Genomic DNA, 27942 nt, shown 5'->3' with positions numbered 1-27942 from the left:
TAATCGTTTGATTTCCAAAACTATAAGAGATTGAGTTTTATATATTTCAGAACAAATTTTAAAACAAACTTTAATAACTTTACTGTTATAAAGTATAATGTAGTCACAATGTAGGTGCATACATATATTTAAACATACGCATGTATTTATGTATACGTACATGTATACGTTGTATGTACATACGTACATTAACAATATTTTTACATCCATACATTACACGTACATGAATAAATACAAGCATTTTATTTACCCAATTATGTACGCATAGGGTACCTATAAACAACATTCTTACATATTGTACGTATATGCATTACGTATATACATATATGCATACGTATATACATTATTTTCACTTACGTTCATACATATATTGTCTGTGTATACGAGCATGCTAAATATTGCATTTGCACACAAACTAACAAACATGCGTAGATGCATTACATATGCCTAATTATGTGTAATAAGCATATACGCATTGTAATATATATATATTATTATATAATTAAGTATATTGTACGTACAAACAACGTTTGTAAATACATTGTATATGTATCTATAGGAATCACATGTATGTACGTTCTATGTACATAAAAATATGTATCCCCATACGTACTTACATAATGTATTGATATACAGTATGCAATCGTAATTACACTTGTAATCATGATTACATGTAATAGTATATTTTGATTACTAGTAATCATAATTACCCGTAATTGTTTTTGTTGTGATTACTTTCACGATTACAGTTGTAATCAAAATTTTGGTGAATTGTAATCAAGATTACAAGCAATTGATTACTGTAATCAATTATTGTAATTATGATTACAGCTGTAATCAAAATTATAAAAAGTTGTAATCACGATTACAAGTAATTGATTACTGTAATTGATTGTTGTGATCATAATTGCAGCTTTGAAAACCAAATATGTTATCTTGTAGTCATGATTACAAGTAATTGATTACTGTAATCAAACAGTGTGATCGATTACATTTCTGCTCAACTCTGCTTCAAGCTCGCTGAGGATCGAACCCCAGTTCATCACAACAATAGCTCAGTGTCTTTAGCTAGCCATCATGGCTCTTAAATATTTTTCTTTCTAACAATTGTATTAAATATTCGTTAAATGTAAAGAAATTCATGAATAAACACTTTTCGTTTTCACATTGCGAGACACTATTTCACATTCACACATCAAACTAAAGAAAAGGCTACAACCGTATATTAAAACATTTTCAACCTACTTTCGATGCGTGTTAAATTCATTAAATTTGAAAGAAACAAATACTTAATAATTTAAGTCAAAAAATTATTACTGGTAAATTTATAAGCTTAAAAATATAGTGTAAACCATCTTTAAAAGGGAATGGGTTTAAACCAGAGGTCGCCAAAGTGGTCTATATAGACCCCCAGGGGTCTATTTAACAAAATTGGGGGTCGATCTGATCCAGGGGGTTGAATTTTATTTTATAATTGACTTAATATCAGTTTCTTTATCGAGCATAAATTAATAAACACATCATCAAAAACGTGGACATCAACCTGCAAGATGAGTTTGCTGAATTATTATCGGATCTTGAAGCAAAGACGCTTTTTAAAAATTTAACAATAAGTAAATTTTGAACAAATATAAATATAATACAAAAATATGGAGAACTTTATGAAATAGCTTAGTCTTTTTATGCTAGCTGTTCCAAGTTCCTATATGGTTGAAGCCGGTTTCAGTGACGTAAATTCAATCTTAACTAAGTACAGAAATAAATTAAATGTGGAGTTACGAGGGGGTTTAAAATTAAAATTGTCCAATTTTGAACCCAATATAGCGAACCTTACAAAAAAACACCAGGCACACTCATCTCATTTGTTAAGAAGCAATAAATCTGTAGTTACTTTACTTATTATTTCTACTTATTATTATTTAATAAATATTAAGGTATTTAAATTTCAACATTAATATATTTTTCGTAAAACTATTGTTACACAATGTACTATCACTTTATTAAATGTTTAAATCATGAAATAAATGTACAAACACAGTATCTAATAGAGTTTTACCTTAATTAACGGAAAATTACTTTTATGGGGGTCGATGGAGATTTCGAAAAATTATATAGGGGTCGATGATGAAAAAAGTTTATCGACCCATGGTTTAAACTATCACTGAAAAATACGCGCATTATTTTAAATTTAAAAATAATAGGAAAGAAAACGATTTAGCCGGGCATGGCAATTTAACTAATTGTCATATTTAGCTGCACCTTACTATTTCCAGCTTCAAAAGAAATCGGCTCTTTTTTCAAACTAAGTTCTGCATAATTTCAAAATACGAATTTGATAACTTTAATTGTGAGGAAATTGACTGTAATGAAACATCATTAGATGTGATGGGGTAAAGTTGACCCAGACAAATAAAAATAACTTTTAAAAAAAGAAAAATTTTACAAAAAAAATGCAACCAATTAAAATTGTAACTCACTACTTTTTAACTTATGAAAGTTTTCAGTTCATAACTTGACGTATAATATTATTGTGTTGATCAGTCCTCAATTCTGTAAGCAACATTTTGTAACTGTTGTATGTTTCAATCAAACCTCTTGAAAGGCTTCTTTTTTACAGTGAGACAAAATTTGCATAATCAAACTAATACTTTTCTGGTAATTCTTACTTTTACAAAATGCCAAGTACTAAAAATGAAAGATTATCATTATTATGTTTCCTTAATTTTGCCTTGTTTAGTTGTCTTTTACTTCATAGTTAAATTTATATAAATTTTTATTAATTTTCAGGGCTTGGTAGATCTATAATGAAACATAATAATTGGACGTACTTATGAAAGACAGAATGGCTGAAAACTACAATAAAGTAAGTTCTACTTGTAACTTTATCGAACTGTTTTCTGATATAGAAAGAGGAATTAGAGAAGATTTAATTAGTATTTTGCGCAAGAAAGGTAAATTGGTGCGTTCTTTAAATATTGAGGAGTGGAAAGAAGATTTGAAAGTAGCTTATACACAAATCAATAATCCATTGAAGAAAACAAATGTTGTTATTTTAGCTTGCAAATACAAGAGACTAAATGTTCTTGAATATTTGCTCCACAACGACGGTCATTGGCTATTTACTTTTCGAGCCTTGGCTGGAGGAGAAAATATCAAGCCAGGTGAGCTGGACCATCAGAATCATGATGCATTTTACTACGCCATAAAATCCAGCAAAACTGAACTTCTTGAGTTATTAATATCAATGTGGCCTGATGACTATATCACAAAGAAACCGAATGAATTAGAAGATATTTTATCATTGTCTTTTAATGAAATCAAGCTAAAGAACATTCGAATCACGGAACAGATGAATAACTTTGTCGAATATTTCTTGTTGAAATCTTGTTTCTTTCAAGGAAATAAAAATAAAAATGTTAGTAAAAGTTATTCACCGGAAAACATCAAACAAAGGATCGAATTAGTTGTAGAATGCGTTGGTATGTTAAAAACGGAGTATATGGATAAAGAAGCCGATGACAAATTTCTGTTTATTTCATCGTTTATAATTCAGAATATTTCTGCGTTAAAGCGATTATTAAAATTTACCTATGATTCATTGCCATGGGAGGAAATGGAATTCTGCTTAATTGTTTTCATCAGTTTCCTTAAACCTAACGAAAATGCAAAGAATGAAATCGGAAAAGAAGTTTATGAGTTCGAAAAAACTTATAGACGTAGCTCTTGGCGTTTCACTAACTGCGTGTTAACCCAATCAACAATCTTAAAACATCTCGGTCACTTCTCTTTGAATTTAGAAAAAGTCGCAAACTTAACAGCTATTAATAATGTAAACAAATATCTACAATTCTCGCGCAAAGAAAATATTTCAGCAATCATAAAAACTTATCCTTTATTCGAGGACTTACTTAAAGACTATGTTGCAGTTCGAGACGTTTATTCTTTGGAAGTGATTAAACATTGCCTGGAAGTTTCCATAGCTGTAGACTCGAAAAAAACTGACGGGCAATTAATTATCTCGAGAGCGTTACAAGTTCTCGGTGAAAATCTAAAAAATACCGTTGAATCACCCAAACTTTCTGACAATACCTGTGATATTTTATTGCTCTCCTTAACAAAAGCTACAAGATCTATAGTAACAGGATTGCGTAATGCTCTATCTCATGAACACGCTCTTCAAAAACGAAAAGAACTTGAAGGTTTGGACTGTGATTTTTACAGTTCTGTGCAGAACGATTTAAATAAGCTAAATCCTTTAGTCACTGATATTCTACGTAGCTTAAAAAGAAATTTGATGAAGTTATGTTTACAGAAGCTTGCTGACTGCAATAGCGTAGAAGATTACAAACATACATTAAAGTCCCTTCGTTTCGGTAAGTCATCTGATGTTTCTTCTTCTTGCACTTTCGATGATACTTCAGAAATTAAGTTGTTGCAAAAATTAATACCTCAGTTTTTCGATACAATTGGAAGTTTGTCTGTCAGTGAAGAGATCGCTTTGCACAATCTTCAGCAAATTCTAAACTCTAAGACTGAGAAGGACTTCGAACGCGCGGTTATCAAATCTGTAAAGCAGTGCCCTATTCAGAATTTAGAGTTGTTTTATAATGCAATTATGAATACTATGATTATAGAGGAGAATCATTTTCCAGAATTTAAAAAACTAGCTAAGAGGGATATAAAAAGGTTGAGCATTGACGTCCCAGAAGAATATATTAGACTGATTGCTAATTCCATAACATCCGTTTATGATGCTGTCAAGCTTCGAGTGACGAAAGACAAATTTTATGAAGTAACTTTACTGTACTATAAAATATTACGTGTCATTAATTATGACACGAGCACGGTTACAGGCATTACTGCAATGAACTATTTATTGACAAGTGACAAAAATGCAATATGTCCAAGGAGAATGAATCATTTGGAAAAGTATCATGAGGAGTTGAAAGAAAAGCTTGAACTCCTACACGATGCAATAGGAAGAATTATTGATTTGAAGGAAACTTCAAGAAAAAATATTGCAGCCGAAGTTATGTGTGAAACAAATTTATTGATTGAAGTGATTATGTTGGACATCATGTCTATACTCGACTCTTGCAGAAAATTCACTAACAATCCATTTTATTGTGATGGAAATCACCCGATATTAGGCGGAAAGAATTTAAGAAATCATTTGGCTCACGGCAACGTATTAAACGATGTTCTTCTTAGCTCAAATATTTCAATACTTTTGAATGCCAAAATCTTTGTAATGGAAGATGTTGCATGTTGGAAAAAGCAACTTGATCGAATTGTCATTGGCAATCCATCAAATTTAAAGTTTAAGTTCGAACAGAACTTAGAAAAGTTAAATAACCAAAAAGAATTGTTCGACGCTTTAGCTTGCGGTGATCTCGATCTCGCGAGATCGTGTATTGAAAAGGGTGCCGATATCGAAGCCAGAGATATTAATTTATGGACAGCCCTTCATTACGCCAGTAAAGCGTCAAATACAGTAACTTTAGAATTTATTATTTCCGAATATCCTGGATTATTTTTCAAAACTGTAGAAGAAATGGACGTCGAGGGCCGTATTCCTTTACACATCGCAGCCTTTAAAGCTCGTAAAAATAGTGTAGAGTTTCTTCTGAAAAATAATCAAATCTCCATCAATGCAAAAGATGTCTGCGACAAAACTGCTTTGCATATTGCATCGCAGGTTGGTTCCGAAGAAGTAGTTGAGGTATTGCTGAAAAATGGAGCTGATACGGAAATTAAAGATATGTGTGATTATGCACCTTTACACTTTGCTATTTACCATAACCATGTCGGAGTTACCATCGAACTGTTGAAAAAGGAAAAGAATGTCGACGACAATCTAAGTAGTAGTGCTTCCACGCCTTTAATTCTTGCAGCTGAGAAAGGTTTTTCTAGTATAGTGACGTATTTGTTACAAAAAGGTGCAGATGTAAACAGGAAAAATGATCTAAAAAACACACCTATGCATTTAGCTGCTGATTGGGGCCGTGCCGAAGTTCTTAGTATTCTGATTCAGAATGGAGCAGAAATAGACTGCCAGGACGATAGGGGAACCACTCCTCTCCATTGCGCAGTGAGAAATCGGCACAAAAGTTGTGTTGAAGTGTTGTTGAAGAATGGCGCAAAAATTAATATCCGAGATGCTGTAGGACGCGTACCTATACATTTTGCGACATATTTTGGAGAACAAGAAATATCTGAGAACTTACTGCGATTGGGTGGATCCTTGAATATGTGGAACTATCAAGGTTGGACAGCATTGCATTGTGCTGCGTATAGTGGCAATGTTGATTTAATATCAACTTTAGTTGATAAGGGAGCTACTATTAATGTCTGTACTTTCATGGGTCTGACGCCTTTGCATATTAGTGCACAGTTTTGCAATAATCGGGCTTCTAAATACCTCATAGAGAAAGGTGCCGAAGTTTCTTGTAAAGACAAAAAGGGTCGAACACCCTTGCATGTAGCATCGGAATCTGGTGATGTGGAAACTGTTAAATATATTTTAAATAAGAAACCTAATGCTGTTAATGACGAAGACAAAAAGGGTTGGACTGCTCTTCATCACAGTTGCTTCAACAATCACGGCAGCATTGTGAAAATCTTAATTGAGGCCGAAGCTAATATTAACAAACAAAACAACGAACTTAAAAGTCCTTTACACTTAGCCGTAGAAAATAGTAACTATCATATAATGGATAGTCTTACGAAACAAGTTGGTTGTGAGCTGTTGAAGGATTTAAATGGGTGCACACCTCTGCATTATGTTGTCAGGTGTGGGCAAGAAAAATTATTCAAACTCGTCGCATCAATTTCGAATGATGTAAATGTCATCGACAAATACAAGCGCACCGCTTTGCACTTCGCTGTGGATTCTAATCAGCTGAAATCAGTTAAGCATTTGGTTGAAATGAACTGCGAAATTGATGCACTCGATGAAAATGGATTAACAGCTTTGGCTACATCTGTGAAATATCATTACATGGATATCGTAAACTATTTGCTTAAAAAAGGTGCAAATCGCTATCTCAATAATGGAGTGATTTATTTTTTAGCAATTGATTGTGAATATAGAGATATTCTGAATGTTTTATTATTCCCTAAACATAAAACTAAAAACGTTTTAATGAAGGAAAATATAGCTTTGCTGCAGAGAGTTGCTGCTATCGGCAATGTTGCTATGTTTCAAGATGTAGTTACTCTCGGACTGGACGTAAATGCTGTTACAGGCAGCGAACATTTGTCTGCGCTGCATATCGCTTCGGAAAGAGGGTGTTACGAGATTGTCAAACTATTGGTGCAAAAGAATACAGACGTCAATATTAAAACTAGAAAAGGAGATAATGCCTTGCATTTGGCGTTAGCAAAAGGACACGTAAAAATTGTCTGGTTGCTCCTTGCGAAAGGAGCCATTTATGACACACCAAATAGCTTTAATAGAATCCCTTTAGAATCAGCTGTTTTATCCAAAAACTTACAATTAGTCAGGCTGTTTATCGAGAAAAAACAACTTGACGTTAATTATACTAATGCCAACGGTAATACTTTGCTTCATCTTGCATCTGAAGTTGGGAGCTTTGAAATTGCTTCATATCTAATAAAAAAAGGAGCAGATGTCAATGTTTTAAATAAAGAAAATTTAAACCCCATTCATATAACAGTAAAACATGGAAACCTATGTGTTATGGCGCTTCTATATAAATACATGTTATTGAATCAAGCTGCCAACTCCGTGCATGTAGAAACTTTACTACATTTCGCTGTGACAGAAGAAAAATTTGAGCTAGTACAATACCTTATTAGTAAAAAAGTTAATATGAATTCTTCAGATGATGCTGGGATCATGCCTTTGCACGTCGCCGCTGCAAGGGGGAACTTCGATTTAGTTAAACTTTTAGTTGAAAATGGATCATTTTATGACTTGCCTGATCACTTAGGTCGAAAACCAATCGATTTAGCTAAAACATCAAAAGTAATAAATATTTTAAGAGAAACAGAAAATTTAATGAAAGCAGTTAAACATAATAACATCTTGATGGTACAGCAGTGCATTCAAAATGGCGCTATTGTAAACGCCTTAGACAAAAATAATGCGTGTCCTTTAATTTTCGTAGCATATAAAGGTTATTTGGAAATTGCCCTTGTATTGTTGGAAAACAAGGCGAATCCCAATACAAATGGAAAGAATGGATTTACACCGCTACATTATGCTTCTAAATTTGGTCACATAGAAGTCGCTCAAATTTTGTTAAAGTTTGGTGCAATTTACAATGCAACATCTAATAATGCTAAAGGCCCTGCTGATCTGGCTACAAATTCAAAGATTTGTAATCTGCTCAACCTGATTGATCGATGTTTTAAAGAGATTGAAGATAGGAAACGTAAATTCCTCGCAGTTTTGAAAAATATTAAAGATGTTCAGACAATGGCAGCAATCATGAATGCCCGCAGTCAAAATAAAAAAACATTAACAACCACAGCACACCACTGCAAATTTCAGGGAGCTGAAACTCTAGAGATTTTATTTTGCAATTTTGCTTTCAGGCAAACCGCAGCTCATGCCTTGTATCTATCAACCGACAGAAAAATATTGAACCCTAGGTGCAATAAAGTTTTTGATCTCCCAGTTGTTCAAGACAAGTTCATACATAAGCTTATGGAGTCATCAAAATTCCATGAAGCCTTACTGATTTGTACAGATTTACTGGAAGATTATAGAAAAATGTTTGGAAGTGATAACATTGTTGTTTGGGTAACACAAAAGCACATTGCTTTTATATTAAATCAACTTCAAAGGTATCAAGAATCTCTAAGACAATTCCGTGAATTATACGAGCTTTATAAAAAAGTGTATGGCGTGTTTCATAAAGGTACTTTGGATATAAAGAGCTGGATGGCATTAGTTTTACATCGGTTAGACAGAAACGAAGAAGCCCTAAAAATCTGTGAACAAATTTATGATAAACAGAAAAAGATTCTTGGCGAAAATCATTTGCATGTGCTACAGACTGAAGTTCACATGGCTTTGGTGCTGAATGCACTTGGTAAGAATGAAAAAGCTTTAAAAATGAGTCGTTTGACGTTCCTTAAATATAAACAACTTGCTGGCTCGAAGCATCACACAACACTTGTAGCTCTTAACAATGTTGGCGTTATCCTAATGACGAAAGGTGATTTAGACGAAGCTCTTAAAGTCTTTAAAAAGGTCTATGATGGCAGGCGTGATGTTCTCGGTTCTGATCACAGAGATACCATAAGAGCCTATCAAAATGTGGCGAAAGTTTTGCATCAGCAAAAACTTCTTAAAGAAGCAGAAAGAATATTTGAAAGCATTTTAGTTTATCAAGCGTCGAAGCTTGGTCTAGGTGATATGGAGACAGTTTTTACGTTACTACACCTAGCCGAAATAAATTACGAATTGAATAAATACATGAAAGCGGAGAAATTTTACAAGGAAGCTTACATGACAATATGTTTAGTTTTGGGAGATGATCACTTCTTGGCGAAATTAATCAGAATCAGACTTTATTCGATGGAAAAATATTTTGAATATACTGATATGGGATTCCAAAACTAATGCGAATGTATAATTAGAAAATCAGACACTTTGTTAAATTTAGCAGTCTTTTATTTTATCTGCGTTTAATTGTTTTAACACTGTAATCAACAATTTAGTAGAAAAGAAGTTTATTAATCGCATATAAGAACATGTATAGTTATGTAATTATTTTTACATTATTATTCAGGTTTTATACTATATTTTAAGCCTGTGTTTATGGCCATTTTTTTTTTAAAGATTTGCAAATGGTAAAGTCTACAACTCTATTTTCATTTGATTTATCTAAAACTTCTTACAATCTGTGTACGTTAAAGATGAAGCAAAGATTGTCATTAATACTTTTTAGTTAAGTTCTGAATCTGTAATTTTATTTTTGGACTTAAGGACATACCTCCAAAGGTAAATAATTATTCATCAACCTTTTTATATGAGGTTAAAGAATATTGTTCTTTTCTAATTGCCCATCAAATTGTATTTTTAAATGTAATAATCATGTCCATCTAGGTAACGTTTTATATACAAACTATTTTTATGAGTTCTAAATCTGAGTAAATGGTAAATTTTTATAGAACACTCTTGTGTTTGCATCTGTTTTTAAATGAATGGTTAATACTAATTAAATATCATATTTTAGTTGGGCACTTTTAATTTAACCATCAAAAATACAACTTCGCTTATACCTGAGGATTACATTAAAAAATTTATAACGGTAATTTTTTATTTCAAAAATCATCACCTTAATTAGACTTATTTTTTAGAATTGCAATATTACTTCTTATGTATTTAATGTTTTGTAAATTAAATTAATTATTTTATAATAAAATTTTCAAAAATTTTAATTGAAAATGCAATAGTGGTGTGCAATATATTATCTTCATTATCAGTGTGATAGTTATTATGTTACATTTTAAAATTTTAGTTAAAAATGCAATAGTGTTGTGCAATATACTATCGTCATCATAAGTGTGATAGTTGTTATGTTGCATGTAAACATCATCAAATTATAGTTTTTATGTTTAAGTGTTAATTTTTTTCAAACTTCGAACATCTGTAATTATTTCTTTATTCTCATATTCATTATAAATTTAGATAAGAGCATTATCTGTTGTATATCTAATTTTTAAAAAATATGGGATTCTGTAATCACAGCCCTTAACATATTTCTAGAATCTTTGACAAAAGTGAAGTAAAAAAAAATACACTTTGAAGGTCACGAGTTAGTATTTAAGTGGTATCGGAAATATCAAAACCATTTTGATTGCTGGATGCAACATGAAGGGGTTTTTAATTATCGCCTGTCAACTCTTCTCTATTACTTCGGGCAAATCACGCAGGATCTGTTTTTAATACCACGTTCCTCAGTAGTGATAAATCCGATAAATTTTGATACAGTTTTGCTTCTCTTCTTTGCTTAAATATTAATTTGCGACCATTAATGTTTGGATGATTTTTACATCATTTTTGACAAGGGTTTTAAAAATATCTATTTGTTTTATTGTTTTACTTAACATCCTGTATATATTTTATCCAAAATATTTTTATGGAATATTTAAAAGAGTTCCATTGTGTTAAAATTGGAAGAAAAAAAATATTTTTCTTTCCGTTTTAAGATTTTTTTTTTTTTGATGCGAATGGATAAATTTCTTGATAAGTTTTTTGTTTGTTTGAAAAGCAGTTGTTCAATATAATGCAAATGCTTTTATATTATTAAATTTTAAGTGAAATTTGTTGTCTTCCTGGAGTAGTTTTTTGTGCCTTTTTTTTCTTGTGAAGAGTTTTTAACTCATTTAATCATCAAATATTATATCTGGGTATTTTCAATCAACCAGCGACGTACTTGTGCTTTGATAGCCTGGTTGGTAGGGCGTCTAGTCCATGTCAAAGAGATTATAAGTTCAAGTCCAGCCGGCTGAAGACTCCCCGTGTAGTAAATGGTGACTGGTGCGCGTTAAATCAGTCGGGTCCCAAAGTCCTTTATGTTTCCATAGGTCCCGCCCTATAAATGGGTTGTGACGTATGTAGGTGGCCGAAGTCAAATTACTGGTCGTAGATTTCGAAACTGGAAAATCACTAGAAGCGCAGCCCCTTTACCTTAACCCCTTCCTTCTCGCTCCCGTGAAAATGACGGGGTGAGGTTCCGCCCTCTATTTCTCGCTCCCGTGATATTTCTGGGCTGGAGTGTTCAGTAGTAACGCAGCCATAAGAGTAAAACTAATTCATTTCTTTTGTCTGGAAAACATTTTATTTCTCATTTTGCACACCAGATGGCAGTAGCAGGATATTTCAAAGGTAATTGTAGATAGTTAGTTTATTTTAAACTAGATGTCAGCACTAATCAAATACGTGTATATGTGATAAAAAATAGGCACTTTTATGACCGTTTTCTTGAAATTTAACCGATCGTTAAGGGGTTAATGGCATACGACAAAAATGGCATACTTTTTGAGGTCTGAATTCACAGTTGAAAATATGCGAATTTTTTCTCCTCTCTATTTTGTAAACAAATTTTTTTTTTCATCTAACCGAAACTCTTTCTTATAGTCAATTGCATTGTTATCATAAAGATGTATTTCTCTCCCGAAGGATCTTAACAGAACGGCTGTATCTAACAGAAGAATTTTATTAAAATTTTGCTTTAGTTTCCAAATTAAGTTTTATCAATTAAATTAAATTATGACTGCAATTAAACTATTACCTCAAAATCATAAATTGTGTCCTCGTTAAAAAATGTTTTAATGAATTTTCAACGTTTAAATTGTATGTTGCTTATTTTTTTAGGCCTTCATCTTAGTTAAAATCCCTTAGGCCCCCCTTCCAAACAAAAATTGAATCATGGCTTTGCCACTGTTAGAAACTACTTTAAATTAAACAGAACAAAATGAAAAATAATATGTAAATTAAAACGTAGTAAAAAAATATTTTTATTATAGAAAAACATTACAAAATGTAGGATAAAAGAATGATTGCATTAGGATTGTTTTAGAAAATTTCACTGTTACACAAATACGTTATAGAAACATAAATTCAAGATTGAAATAAGTGATTGCAAAAAAGCTAAACAAACATTTTAAGAAGTAAATCAAAACGTTTATGGGACTCTCTGAAATTTGCACATCAAATCAAGTATTATTCTTTCAATTTATTATTCTTTTTTTTTACGGAGATGAATATAAAATTTCATCCCAGAAGTGAATCATTATAAATTATTTTTTTGTACATAATTGTTATCTTGTACGTAATTGATTTCGAAAATCAGTTAAGCCTAACTACTATTTTTAAATATTACAATTAATTTGTCGTTTCCTCACTAATATTTAAAAAAAAGGAAAGGAAATGGTGCTAAAGTAAGGGGTTAGGGAATGATTTTAGATCCTTTAACAGCTCAAAAGACAAAGGTGTATTGCATAAAAAATGTTTTTCTTTACTTAAACTTCAATTACTATGTAATTGGAAATTATAATTCACTGAGTTTATCTTCATAAACTTAACATATATGGACAGTTTTTATGAGAATAACCCAAAATACAGTCGGCAAAAAAAGTATTGGCACACCAATATCATTTTAAGTATTTGTGCAACCAAATGTTCTAACTTTACAAATTAAAACGCATTATGCTTAATTTTCAATAGAAAACTATGTCGCATAATTTAAAACTTCTGACATTCTTAGTAAAATATTTACACAGAAAAATCGCATTTTATTTTGTAAAAGAAATTAAAATGAAGGGTAGGATGGCCTCTCCAGTTTACAGTGTTATTACTTTTTCTATCGTTTTTTTTTGGGGGGGGGGTTCAAGATGATGATTGATTGTGGTTCCCATTGTTTTTATTATAATTACTTAATAATCACGTTTTGCCTTTTACAATAGCTTAAAATCTCGATTTTTCAACATTTTTCTGTGATTTTTTCTAATTGTTCAAACATACATAGGTTCGCAACGCATACAAGTGTAATAAATTAATTTGTGACAAGTCATAATTGTTAGAAAATTTATTCATGAAATGTTTTTTTTCCGCATAATTATGAGTATTTTTGTCTTAGTAGTTTTATGAAGATGAAAGATTTTTTTTTTTTACTTATACCTACAGGACCTAACTTTTAAACCTGGTGGCAGAATTTACGGTATCTATTTACAAGCACTATTTCCATAAATTCTATTTAATTTGATGCAGTCAGATAACGATTACTACTGTAAAAATTCCAACTTAATCTTACACACATTCTACAAATTTCGCACATATGAGGTCCTTTAAAATTACACATTAACTCTTATTCAAATTTATTTTGAATTAATCACTCTCAAGAAAATGAAGGAAAAAAACCTGTACATTAAAACTGTAATAAAATTACATATTTTTTCGGTGGGTGGTGGTCTTTTTACGATGCTTCGTCGTCTCAGGTTTATAATTCTTATTGGAAACAAGTTGAGTCTCAGTAATTTTTAGCGTATTTATTTGCTTATTTTTGAAAAAGAAAACTGAGATAAAAAATTGTCTGCATATGCTGTAATAATCTACAGAGCCCACTGTCGTTCTGGAGGGATTCTTTTATCATGTTTTTAATTAACTGGAATCAGATTAGAGCAAATCTTCCCGACTCCCAAGTTTTTTTCTACTCCGACTCCGCAGCTATGCTCAATACTGGTCTTGATTATCAGAGCCAAGTCAAGTTTATCCAAGTTAAAGTTATTAGTCAAGTTTACCTCCATTCTCTGAGCTAGATTTTCAAAATATTTTCATTTTGAAAAAAAAATCTTGATCGTGCATTAACTTATTATTGTTTGTGCTCTATTGAGTACTGTTATACTCAAAATAATTTTATGTATTCATTATTATTAGGTCCTCTTAAAATTTTAAAACAATCAAACTAGTAGTTTTGCGCGAGCCCTAATATCACGATATTATCTCGGATTTAACATAGAAATGTTTGATGAATGCTGGGCTTAACCCTTTGACAACTAACTGCTGTAAACTGAATACTTTTTCGTGCAATATTGATTGTGTTAGTGGCGGATTAAGAAATTATATTTTATTTTATAACCGTCACTGAACATCCGTCCCAGTTTGGGGCTTACGACAACCAATGCTCAACTCCGTAGCCTTATAATTTTGAACCGAATCCAGAAGACTCCTTGATCAAGAATTGGGAGAAATTTTGTCTTCGGGAGGACTTTTCAATGGAACTAACCCGCATTTGCGTTACATGGACAGGAAAACCTCCCATGGTTAGCCTAACGGCAAGGGTACTCTAACCCGTGATCCGTCCACCACTCAGGATTATTTACGTCAGCGCTGTGGTCGATGCGAATCGAGTGCGGAATTCAAAAGAAATTATAGTAGTATACATTCCAAAATTGATTCAAACATTTTGTATTTTCAATATACATGGTTGAATCGTGGTGCCTCACAGGATAGAGTGTTCGCCTCCAAATGGGTGATCCGGATTCGAATCCCAGGGGTGGCTTGTCGATACAAATTCTGCACGCGGCTCGTACCGTCTACCGTACTGACGTAAAATATCATCGAAGATAGAGGGATAATTGGTTAGATTCCCCTTGTCTTCAGGCTAACCGTGGGAGGTTTTCGTAGCTTTCCTCTTCATGTAACGCAAATGCGAGTTAGTTCCATCAAAAAGTCCGCCACGAAGGCAAATTTCTCCCGATATTTGATCCAGAAGTTCCCTTGGGTTCAAAATTACAAGTCGGTTAGTCGTAATCTCAAAATTGGATTGACTGTTCAACAGCGAATTTAAAATAAAATATACATGGTTGGCTATGGGGATAGAGCTCCCCCTTCCAAATGAGGTGGATGTTCTAATACCAGCTACGGATAGTTAATACGAATTCTGCTTCTAGCTCTCACTAACTGTGGTGCTGACTTAAAATACCCACAGTGGTGGACGGATCATGGGACCGAATCCCCGTGCAATCGGGCTAATCTTGGGAGGTTTTCGTGATTTTCCTATACCATGTAACGCAAATGCGGGTTAGTTCCATTGAAATGTCCTCTACGAAGACTAGTTTGCCCCAATGCTTGATTCAGGCGTTTCCTTGTTTTTTTGGTTGGGTCAAAAATTGCAAGGTTACGGAGTTAAACATTGATAGTCGTAAACTCAGAATTCGGTCGGGGGATCAACGCTGATTACAAAATAAAATGGTTATTCTTTATTCATCAATAGTTAAGTTTTAAAATGGTTTTGCATTTGTGCCTATAGTTTACACCGATGGGTGCACATATGAGCCCATAGACCACGCCTATGATTTTCACAGCATGCATATGTGCACTCATAACAACCTGAAGATTGATGTTAAAAGAACTACATAAAACCCTGATGTTACTAACCTATCCAAGTTTCAACGAGGAACTTTTCTTTAGCTTCTTGAAAATTCTGAATTGAATTTTTTAGAAAGAAAAAAAAAGAATTCGATTGTTCGTTTAAATTTTGTTCTCTTTGAATGAGTTTCAAAACACCCCTTTCATTCAATTTGTTAAAAAAAAATATTAAGTAGACATACATTAAAAAAACTATGTGAAGTTTTTTGTTGACTTGCCAAGAATTAACATTGTCTCTACACAAATCACTGAATAAATCAGTATCTTTTGTTGCTCTGTGCATGCTCAAAAGCAAATGCTTGTAAGACGCAGAATATGACACAGACTAACACCTCTTAGAAGAGAGAAGGAATCAGCACTGATCAATATACACTGAAGAGCCAAAAAAACTGGTACAGGCATGAGTTGAGTATGCAAATAAAGGGGTATGGAGCCAATCAAAGCTATCGGCAACGCGTATATAAGACAACGAGTGTCTAGCACAGTTCTTAGATCGGTTACTGCTGCTACAATGCCAAGTTATATAGATTTAAGTGAGTTTGAACGTGGTGTTATAGTCGGCGCACGGGAGATGGGACATAGCATCTCCGAGATAGCAATGAAATTTGGATTTTCACGTACGACCATTTCACGAGTATACCGTGAGTATCGGAAATCTGGTAAGACATCAAATCGACATCGCTGGGATATTTGGGATGCCTTGCAACGTGATGTTCAGAAGATATCCCCATCCACTCTTTCTCCCACTGATTTATGGACAGCTCTGCAGGATTTATGGTGTCAATTATCTCCAGCACTACTTCACACATTGATCTAATCCATGCCACGTAGTGTTGCGGCACTTCTGAGTGCTCGCGGGGGCCCTACACGATATTAGGCAGGTATACCAGTTTTTTTTTGGCTCTTCAGTGTAGTAGAAGTGGAAGCAAATAAGTCACTATGTTTGAGCTATTAAGCTAAGCAGTGGGGGAAATACGAAAGAGGGTAATATGTTTGGAGTGGATCAAATTTCTTGTTTATGGTAACCCGTGCTGAGACCTTCTCTCTTTTTGGAGGTATTGCACATACAAGGAAAAAACAGGTTCGATGGGAAAACATCGAGTTGGAATAGGTGCTAACTGTAATTTACGGTTTATTTATAACTAGCCGCCTAAGGCGGCCAGCTGTCCGCCAAGCTGAAGGTTTTCACAAAAAGAAGTTTTTCAAAACATAGCAGGAAATCTGAAGATTAGTGGACAATTAAAGTGTTCCTGTCCAGCAATTTTGTCTTCATATCCAGTACTGCTGCAGATGTGTTATAGCTCTTGAGGATGTTTGAAATTATATAGCTACAACGCTTAAGAAAAAAAAACTAAAATGCTAAATACATGAAAAGAACACGAAAACGAATAAATTTTTTATGGTATCAATTTCTATTTCTATATAATTTTTTATGGTATCAAATTCTATTTCTATATCTGTTACGTCAAGCACTCAGGTATTATAATTTGATCTAGTTGTGCTTGTATAATTTTGATCTAGTTGCGCTTTCTACGTCATTTTGTTAGCATCGTTTGGTTTGTTATTTAACATCGTTTGGTTTGTTATTTCTAAGTTAACTTTCAAAAAATTGGCTGGTATCAGCATTTTTATTCTTTAAGTTGTTTATTTTTTCTTTTGGAATTCGTTCCTTTTTAGCGAAATGTTTTTCAGCCTAATCGAATTATTTGCCGACTGTTCTCTGTATATATAAAGAAAATAAAGTGAAAAGTGTGAAAAGAATTTTTAGTTGTACAAAGTACTACAATATCGCTATAAAAATTATCGTCTTCGTTTAAGAAAAAAAATAGAGCGTGGAAAGAAGAAGAAAAACTTATTATAACAATTATGAACAGCGACAAATATATCAAAGCGAAGCGTTCTATTTACGTATCGAATATGTTGCCACATTTTTAATACAAAAGTTAAACTTTTCTCCACTTTAATAAATGTAAACTAATGCGAACTTTACAATTAAATTATTAATTCCTTCGTATATTATTGGTTTAAGTTGTCGAAAATTAATATTTCAATTGTGAGGTTCGCATTAGCATACATTTATAAGAGTGGGGAAAAGTATATGCATTTTTTAATAGTTTTTTGAATATGGCTCTTTGAAGACGAAAAAGCAGACGAAAAGCATAGACTTACAAAATGACTGATAACTAAATAACTAATCAAAATTTTTGAAAAAGAAAAAAAATACTTCTTCATTATGTCAAAACACAATTATGGGCCGAGTTTCGTGCCCGGGCGAGGCTTCTGGGGCGATATATTGTGATTACAGACACACACACACATAGCCGCTTTTATTATTATGTATAGATGTATAGATAACGATTTCGTAATCAAGATTACGGTTAAGTAATAAATACTACGCATTATTTTTTTACCAAGATTTATAAAGTTTTGTTGTTTTCAACAAATGTGCGATAGTTTTCGTACACTAATTTAACAATTCTAAAAACAATAAATAAAGGAACAAAAATGTTTATTTGTTCGGAACAAGAAATCAAAAAAAGCAAATAAATCTCATCTGTCTTCTTTTCAACAAAAACTAACTTTTCCCTGAAACGTATACTTTCCTTCTTTTCTCGAATAAATATTGCCATGCAATTGAAAAAACTTCAGTGCTTCACGATTGATTTTGAGAAGACTGGCGGGACAATTATTATCCATTGCTAATGCTTTAAACGCTAAAACAGAATTTCTGAAAACTGATACAATGAAATTTATTTCTGAAAAAAATTGTTTTTGCTTATACATTTTGCTATACATTATTTGTTTGTGTAGCTTATAGTTTAGATTCGCTTACGTTGATTTTTTTTATTGCTCGGTAAAATCGTAGTTAATGATAATGTACTTAGTTCCATATACGTCTTATGTGTTGAACAATTGCCAAGATTCAATAAAAAAATATCCAAAAATTATTTTAATCTGTTAAAGTAACATTCTGCAGTTTATTTATATGTATTATAGCTTTTTTCCAATACTTTTGATTTTAATTATAATTTTTTCAGTAATTTTTGTAAATTGTTTCAGTATCCAAGTACTCGTTATAAATGAATTCGATTATATTGATATTAATTGAACGTAAGAATCAAAAGGCAAAATTAGGAACTTTAAAATTTCATTTAGCACTTACTGCAAAATTTCACCTGGTGAAACCCAACCACCAAATACCCTCTCAAGTTCTTCAGCAATTAAGAAATTTAAAGCATCGTTATTTTTACTACTAACTACCTGTAAACCCAAAGGTAAACCATTCTTATTTAAGCCTAGTGGGCAATGCGTTGCTGGCAAACCAAGCAAGTTCCATAATCCTACATAACTTAGACTGAAACTTAAGCATTGAGTTTCAACATGATGTAATGCTGTTACTGGCAGAGTAGGACACAAAAACACTGAGTTATCGTCGAGATGTTCGTCAAACTCTTGTTGCAGATCTTGCAAGAGATGTTTGTAGTATGGAACGTCACTCTCCCTGTACCACAAAGGTAATTTCAAAAGTTTTAACATGAATGGTATCACGATGGTATACTTTGAAACACCGCAGAGGTATTTTATGAGTTCTTTGGTTGGGTTAAGATTGGGTGGGCACCTCATAACCTTTATGATCTCTTCCGTGTTTCCTGAAGCATGGATAAGATTGTGTTTATAGATTTCTTCGCTTTTCTTCAGTAAAGGCATGGATACTTCTTTGGACTTGATTCCATAGGTTCTCTCAAAGTGAGATAGCACCTTTAAAAGAAAATGTAATAGAAGATTTTTAATGAAGATGTTGCCGACCGGCCTGTGTAGGGGGCAGGGAACTGTCCTTGCATCAGAAAGGTCCTGGGTTCGAATCCCGGGCAAGGCATGGATGTTTCTTTCTCTCTCTGTGTGTTCTATGTCCTTTCTCATTTGTGTGTGAATGTGACCCGCCCTATAAACGGGTTGTGGTTGTGTGAATGGCGTGGCAGAAGTCGAATTCCTGGCCATAGATGGCGCCACTGAAAAACAGGAACAATTGCGCCCCCACTGCCTAAACAGGCATACGACAAAGAAAATGAAGGTGTTAAACCTGTTTAATATGATCAATTTAGATTTTTTCCCAATGCCCACCTGCAGAGTGACTTACGTCATACAGGCATCTGAAGGGCAGATTTGTTGGCCACTCTTTCAGGGGCACCATACTAGTTGGGCCAACGTTGCTCCCATAGTAAGGACAGATAGTACAGAGAAGGAAAGAACATCCCTGCCTTGCCCGGGACTCGAACCCAGAACTTTTCTGATGCAAAGGCAATTCCCTTACCCCTAAGGCCGGTCGGCTCAATTTAGATATTAAATATGTTTAATGTATTGACAACCAATGTTAAAATATCAAATGTTGACACCTACGTTTTTCGAATCTTTGAAAAAATATTGAGCTAGTACTTTTATTTTTGTGATTTATCATTGATTCGATGAAAGTGAGTTTTTTATCATTCTTCCAAAAGTCTAAAACTAAAAATGCCGAATCGTGGTGTGCTGGATGATTACAAGAGGCGTTTCGGTTCTGATATTACCGGGAACAACTGAAGAGGAACTAATTAATTTTTATTAACTTCATTTGAATTTTTCTAGATTATTGCTTACTCATAACTTAATATAGCCGGTACCATGGATAAAAATGTAGTTTACATAAAAATTAGTCGATATGTATAGTACTTGAGATATTTTACGCATCTGAACTCTAAAGTACAACTTCCTCAATGGAGTTATGGGTACCCCCGGTAGTCCACAAGGCAGTTTAATATTTTTAAGAAAAAATTGTTAAAAACTTAAATATCCCCAATTCTAAAATTTAGATTTGAAAAAAATAATATGAATTTTTTTCCTAAGCCCGCCTGGGGAATGGCCTACGTTATACTGGCATCGAAAGGGCAAATTTGTTGGCCTTTTTTCCAGGGCACCATATTAAGTAAGCCAAAGTTGCTACCACAGTAAGGACAGATAGTACAGAGAATGAAAGAACATCCATGCCTTGAGCGGGATTAAAACCCAGAACCTTTCTCATGCAAGGCCAGTTTCCTGACCGCTACACAGGCCAGTCGGCAATATGAATAAATAAATAAAAAATAATCATCTGATCCAAAATCAGAAGACATTGAATATTTTTACGAAAAATTTTCAGAAGAGTTGTGAAATAAATGGGAGGTGTGACAAAAATTTGCTTTGGTCAACGACACACACGTTTATAAATTATATTAATAATAAATTAAAACAAGCCCTTTTCGTCCTCTTTTTTCTTTTAATACGCGTAAAAGTTTTTCTTTTCTTTCTTTTTTTGCAACCGTTCGTGAATAGAAATTTTGCCGAAATTCAATTTTTCTATTATTTTGTTTTGTCTTCTAAAATTCGTCAAACATTAATTATATAATTTGAATTTTTTTCTTTTTACATTTTTATTATGTGTTAAAAAAAGAAAAAATGCAGGATGATTTTTTTTTTACAAAACAGTTTCTAACTTTAACTATAAAAATGGTCGCGTGATACAAAGCTCCATAATAGCTGCATGTCTGTATTTACCCCATTTCTTAAACTATAACTAAACTTTTAAGTAATTTTCTCTGTAAGAAATGTTGTGGTGTAAGTAGTAGCTATGAACTCGATTTTAAATCCGTCTAAAAAGTTCTTTTAAATAACATCGTTGTCAGCCAACAGCAAAATAGTGATCAACCAAAAAAATATTTAAATGTTTTAAATTTTATTTTTTTCTTTCCTTGACAAATTGTAAGACTTAAACCATGAAAAAATGTTTTTTTTTAACACTTCAATCTTTATTAAATAAAAACATATAACATACTTTTAAAAACCTAAACTTATTTCCTATAGTGACCGCCTCTAGTTCATGATTAACTATGTAATATTTAAGCTGCGTACAAGGGCAAGAACAAGCACTATTAAACGCAATCATATTGTGCAGAAAATTAAAAAAGTAACATCAGCACGCATTACTCGAGACTTGCTACACCGAAATAAATACGAGTTTTAAGCTTTGTTGATTTTTTTACTTAACCTTTTAGTTGCTTGTATTTATCTCCTAAATTACAAAATAGGTAATTTTTTGAACATAGATTTGGTTGTGTCAACTCAACGAAAAAAAATCTATAGGGACTACCAAGTTCAGAATTTGTCTAGTTCATCGGATTTATGAATTGCTTATCTTGACTAACAACACAGGACTGTTATCAATGCAGGTGAGATTTTTCTTTTTAAATTATGTTGTCTTAAGTAAGTTTGAATTTCATAAAATCCTTGCTGGCTTGCCATTTTATCTGTTAAAAAGCATTTTGCACTAAAAAATGATGCATTACGTTGTAAATATAATCCCCAAGAGTTTGATTTCTGTTATCCAGCAAATTTTGACTTTTCATGATTTTCTAAAATTATAAATAACGAAGTAAATATATAAATAACAGACGAGATTTTCCTGACTCTAATCTATGTGAATTGCTTTGCTATTTTTGGATCATTTTTGTAAGAAATTTCTTTTAAAATTTTATACAATCAGTTTTTAATATTGGTTATAGTTATCGTAAATGTAATAAGTTTTTAACTTGTGTTTTAAGTTTGTTTTATAAATTATTAAACAGGTATATCCTAAGCGCTTGAAACCGAATTCAAAAAGATTCAATTATTAAATTAAATTTGCTTATTGCAAACTTTTGGAACCTTTTTTCTTCCATATTTTTATATCGCAAATAAGGCAAAAAATTCAGTTTGCAAGTCACTGATATGTGGTGATCTCTCTTTATTAAATAAATGTCAGTGCATGCATGCATGCTTAAAATAGTTATTTTAAATTCGACATAATATCAAATAGTATGTAAATTGAAATTATGTTTCTCAAAGCAAATAATGTAGATAAGGGCACAGTACTTTCTTTGCAACAAATAAAATTTTGTGGTAGATAAACTTTTCGAACTTATTTGGGTTGTCAACGTCTTCATGGATCGTGCACATGTGTCATGCTCGTACTTTAGAATAAAATAATTTTTTTATGCGAAAATATTTAGAAAAAAAAGCTGTGTGAGTATTTTTATGCTATTTACTAATTATAAGTTTTTATTTTACCTTTAGAAAAGCTTCTTTAAGCTCACCATCCAGTGAAGGGCTGGCCTTAGAACACATTGACAATGTGTAATAAATTTTCAGCTTTGAAAACTTAACCTACGATATTTAAAATGTTGTTAACTAAAAGAAAAGAAACATGCAAATATAACCACAAAATTTACCATACAATAACACATAATAACAATACCACATCACAATACCTCAACATTTGCAACTATATAAAATGGTTTAAAATTAATGGTAAACATATGATTATAAAATCCAATGTTTTAACCTCTGCAGAGGATCAAAATTGTGATGGCATGTCTTCGGATCATCCTCGGAAACGTTTCCCAGACAGTTACCAATAACCTATTGCGCAGCTCTTGTGCTCCGTAAATAAAATATCTATCTACCCCAACAAGAGCGGAAAATTTAAATCTTCAAATATGTATGTATTTTAAAATTTAATTTAAAGTATGTGAGTTAAAGAAGAAAAAATTTGGTACATGTTCACATCAGCTTTACTTTCACGTTTTCGTGTTTGAATGATATTTTTAATTATGCTTTAGAAGAACTGAAGAGTTAAGTGGAAAAAAAAATTAACAATTTAGTGAATTTGCTTGGATTAACTTTCGAGCTATAAAAAGCTATAAAAATAAAGCTGAATTAGCTATAAAAAACTGCGTACCTAAGGGGTAGCAAATTGATATACAAGTTCGAAAGAAAAAACTTAACCAAACTTTGACCATTCATGAGTGTTATAAAAAGCAAAAGAGAGATTAAAATCATCAAAAAAATAGTTTATTTTGTCATATAAGAAATAAACACATTTATCACAACGTCTTCTGCCATTTAAACTAAATCATCAACTGAACTAGTTTTAGATTATTTTAATCTCTCCCTTGATCTTATTGACCTCAATAATAATTAGTCCATTCGAATACTATTCTTGTCTTTCTTCCACTAATCTATCACATTGCAACCTCAAATGCGCAGTTTTAATATTTTATTATTAGGATACCGGAAAAATACTTTAAGGGCGGACATTAGAGAACACTGTACTTTTTTGTTCATTAGAATCTATAATTTTTTTAAAAATCTATTTTACACTTACGGCGCAATCTTTGATGGCTTTGTTCTTATCCATTGATAATACTTGCAGTAGAAGCATTAGATCTTCCGCATACCTACACATTGGTCCAATTGTTGTGACATTTTCAATGCACGCAAATTGTCCATGAGGGGAAACCAAACCTAAAAAAAATGCAGTTCAGTTTAGACCTGAAAATACTGTTTTTAACTGGCAGCATTTATTTATATCAATTTTATTTTTTCAACTTAAAATTTTCATTACTTAACAACAATCTAACATGACATACAATATGAGTCCCACAGTGGACTGTGGACCTTGTGTCATTAAACCTTACATTCAACTCAACCCACAGTGGACTGATTGTAAAAGCACGATTCCCAGTGGAACACCGAAGTCAATCATGACTGGCTGCGGTGTCAGTAAGCGGATGGGTGATCACTTTAATCTGCGTGCGTAAGGACCGAGAGTGCGCAGTATCGGTCCTCGTTAAACTGTTCTACCGTAAAATGCTCGACTTCGTGTGTAGGTCATCGGGCTGTCAAAGCAGATTAACCATCCCATCTGCAGAAAAACAAAATTGTAATAGCCTGTATTCGGATCATCCTCAGGGATGTTACCCAGACTATCGCTAATATTGTGCAGCTCTAGCGTGACGTAAATAAAGAACCTACCTACATGCAATATAAAAAAAAATATTCACTTTATCTTGTATTCATATTCTTATTCCTAATATTTAGATTATTTTTTAAAAAAAACTTTCAAAAGCGCTTAATTTATTGTATGTGTTCTACAATATAGAGGAAAGAGCTGTGCATCAATAAATATAGGTTTTGAGTTAAGGAAGATTTTAAAATCTTGAATTTTTTCGTGGTGCCGTACAATATACCTATTGAAATTAAAGAATTCGAATAACATTTCAGGAGATAATGTAGATTAAGGTGCAAGAAGTAATGGGTGTTGTAGATTAAGATGCAAAAGGTAATGGGTAATGCAGATGGTGGCAATATGATCAACATTGCTCACCGAATATTTTTACATACAACTAAACTAATCCTGTCGATCTGAAGATGGATCGCCTTCAAATAGCCATCGAATATAAAACCCCTATTACTTCACAATAAGATCTCAGGATCTTAACACTGCACCATTGCTCCTCTTAATCAGTATTAGTAGTCTAATAAAGAGGAAACAAAAATTGAACATAACGCTTATAGTATCATGCTGGTAGTCCTTATGGTTTATGGGATTGCTTATTGATTCATGTATATTATTGTGACTCAACAAATTTAAGGGCTTATTCATAATGATTAATTCATTTATTAACTCATTTCGTTGTAAATCATTGACAGCTCTAGTCTTAAACATTGCTCTAGCTTTTGTTTTCATATTTCTTTCTTTGAATTTTATTCGTTAGCGATATTTTAAGACATAAAGCGGAAGTAAAAAGTAATGGGTAATGCAGATGGTGGCAATATGATCAACATTGCTCACCGAATATTTTTACATACAACTAAACTAATCCTGTCGATCTGAAGATGGATCGCCTTCAAATAGCCATCGAATATAAAACCCCTATTACTTCAAAATAAGATCTCAGGATCTTAACACTGCACCATTGCTCCTCTTAATCAGTATTAGTAGTCTAATAAAGAGGAAACAAAAATTGAACATAACGCTTATAGTATCATGCTGGTAGTCCTTATGGTTTATGGGATTGCTTATTGATTCATGTATATTATTGTGACTCAACAAATTTAAGGGCTTATTCATAATGATTAATTCATTTATTAACTCATTTCGTTGTAAATCATTGACGGCTCTAGTCTTAAACATTGCTCTAGCTTTTGTTTTCATATTTCTTTCTTTGAATTTTATTCGTTAGCGATATTTTAAGACATAAAGCGGAAGTAAAAAGTATGATAATAAATAATTTTCAAGTCATATAGGAAGATTCTATGATGAAAGGATAGTAAGGAAATACAATTTATACAAATTTTTTGTAAATAAAATTATATATTTGCATTTAGTACGAAGATATTTCAGATGACAATACGCATGAAAAAAATTGGGCATTGGCCTAAAACATTTCTACTAAAATGGAAATTTCTTAGCAAATACCAAACACTGCATCATTGAAATTTCTTTAAAAGTGTAGGTAAACGGTTTTTTACATTTGTTCTGCAGTTAGTCCACCGCATCACATATGTTGAACACTGCAGTGCGATTGAAAATACAGCGAGTGCTTCAAAATTGACTCCGAGAAAAGTGGCTTGACAACTATTTTCCTTTTATTTCAAATGCTGCAATCGAATTTTTAAAAACTGAGAAGACAATTTTTTTTTGTTTTTTTTAGCTCATCATACAACGATGCCAAATATATGAAAATCGCAATTTTGAATTTTTTGTTGCTTACGTTGATTTTTCAATTGCAAGACAGAGCGTGGATAAAATTAATAACTTTCTGCTAATATAAAATCTCAATTAAAAAATTTTCTGCACGCATTGACTAGCTATTGTAACTAGTTTCAACTCGTTCGCCATCGTCTTATATTGTCAAAATTCATTTGAAAATCACTAATTTTTTTTAAAGAGAATTTTTAGTTTTTATATAACTCTACATTGATTCATACCACAGAGATGAGTTGGGTTAAAAAGCTGAAAATAGAAATTCAAAAGTATTATGTGCAAAAACAATTTTTAAATAATTGAAAAAAAATAACCTGAAGTTTGAGCAAGAAAAAAGATGTATGTAGGAAGCATTTATTCGCAGGATGTTATGAACGTTTTAATTAAAGTATCGATGTAATTTGTTTAAATTGTGTAAATATGAATCTCAATGTGTGATTTTTAAATTACGGGAATAAGAATCTCGACGCTTAATTTAAAAAATCGCTTGAATACAAATCTCGATATTTCATTTTAAAATCACGTGAATACGAATCTCGATGTTTCATTTTAAAATCACGTGAATACGAGTCTCGATGTTTCATTTTAAAATCGCTTGAATACGAATCTCGATGTTTCATTTTAAAATCACGTGAATACGAGTCTCGATGTTTCATTTTAAAATCGCTTGAATACGAATCTCGATGTTTCATTTTAAAATCACGTGAATATAAATCGTAATGTTTCATTTTAAAATCACGTGAATATAAATCATAATGTTTCATTTTAAAATCACGTGAATACGAATTCTGATGTATAATTTTTAAGTCACTTGAACACGAATCATAATATTGGCTTTTAGATCGCGTCAATACGAAACACAATGTTTGATATAATATCTTAAAAATGCGAAACACTATGAGCGATCTTAAATCACTTAAATAGGAATCTAGATGAGTGATTATTAAATCATGTGAATGTAATTTTAAACTGCATTTGTATAGGGGAAAAAATGCGTAAAAATGAACTTTTTTCCCTCGGAAATTAAAAAAAAACCCAACTTTTTTTGAAGAGGCAGATTTTTTTTTAGTAATGGTAAAAAATTTTCCGCAAACGACGTTTGTGTATATTATATAGGTCTGATGTTGAAGAATTTTTATTTGTAAATTCAATGTTTACTTCGTGTACAGTGTCTAGTGCGGGCTTTATTATAATATCCGTGATAAAATATGTACCTGAATCATGCTCCGTGTCAGTATCATACTTACCAACAGTAGGCTTGTGACTGTAAATGCCACAAAATAAACCTGGCATTCGTAAACTTCCAGCTGAGTCATTGCCTATACCTATCACGGAAGCACCAGCACCAATCAAAGCAGCCTCACCACCTGTATTCATTAAAATCAGTCATTAAAATTCATTCATAGTCACTGATTAAAATTTAATCTGAGGTTCA

General features: G+C 32.3%; 2 protein-coding genes across 2 annotated transcripts in view; one reads left to right on the top strand and one right to left on the bottom strand.

The window, feature by feature from the left end:
• The first annotated feature begins 2801 nt into the window (after positions 1 to 2801).
• Positions 2802 to 10280, top strand: LOC122271263 (uncharacterized). The gene has a single exon (XM_043051945.3). The coding sequence runs from the start codon at positions 2831 to 2833 to the stop codon at positions 9593 to 9595; it is 6765 nt and encodes a 2254-aa protein (XP_042907879.3). The 5' UTR covers positions 2802 to 2830; the 3' UTR covers positions 9596 to 10280.
• An 8122-nt stretch (positions 10281 to 18402) lies between these two features.
• Positions 18403 to 27942, bottom strand: part of LOC107440698 (fatty-acid amide hydrolase 2-B-like) — a 38867-nt gene continuing 29327 nt past the window's right edge. Inside the window, exons 5-8 of the mRNA XM_087164010.1 lie at positions 27755 to 27874; positions 24123 to 24262; positions 23027 to 23122; positions 18403 to 19669 (exon numbers count right to left, since the gene is read on the bottom strand). Coding sequence (XP_087020136.1) covers positions 19070 to 19669; positions 23027 to 23122; positions 24123 to 24262; positions 27755 to 27874 — 956 coding nt within the window. The 3' untranslated portion in view covers positions 18403 to 19069. The remainder of the gene's footprint in view (positions 19670 to 23026; positions 23123 to 24122; positions 24263 to 27754; positions 27875 to 27942) is intronic.

Source organism: Parasteatoda tepidariorum, chromosome 5 (assembly GCF_982258835.1).
Source record: "Parasteatoda tepidariorum strain Cologne lab strain chromosome 5, Ptep-v5.0, whole genome shotgun sequence".
NCBI lineage: Eukaryota > Metazoa > Arthropoda > Arachnida > Araneae > Theridiidae > Parasteatoda > Parasteatoda tepidariorum.
The sequence above is the reverse complement of the archived record's forward strand: the minus strand, read 5'-3'. Positions and strand labels throughout refer to the sequence as shown.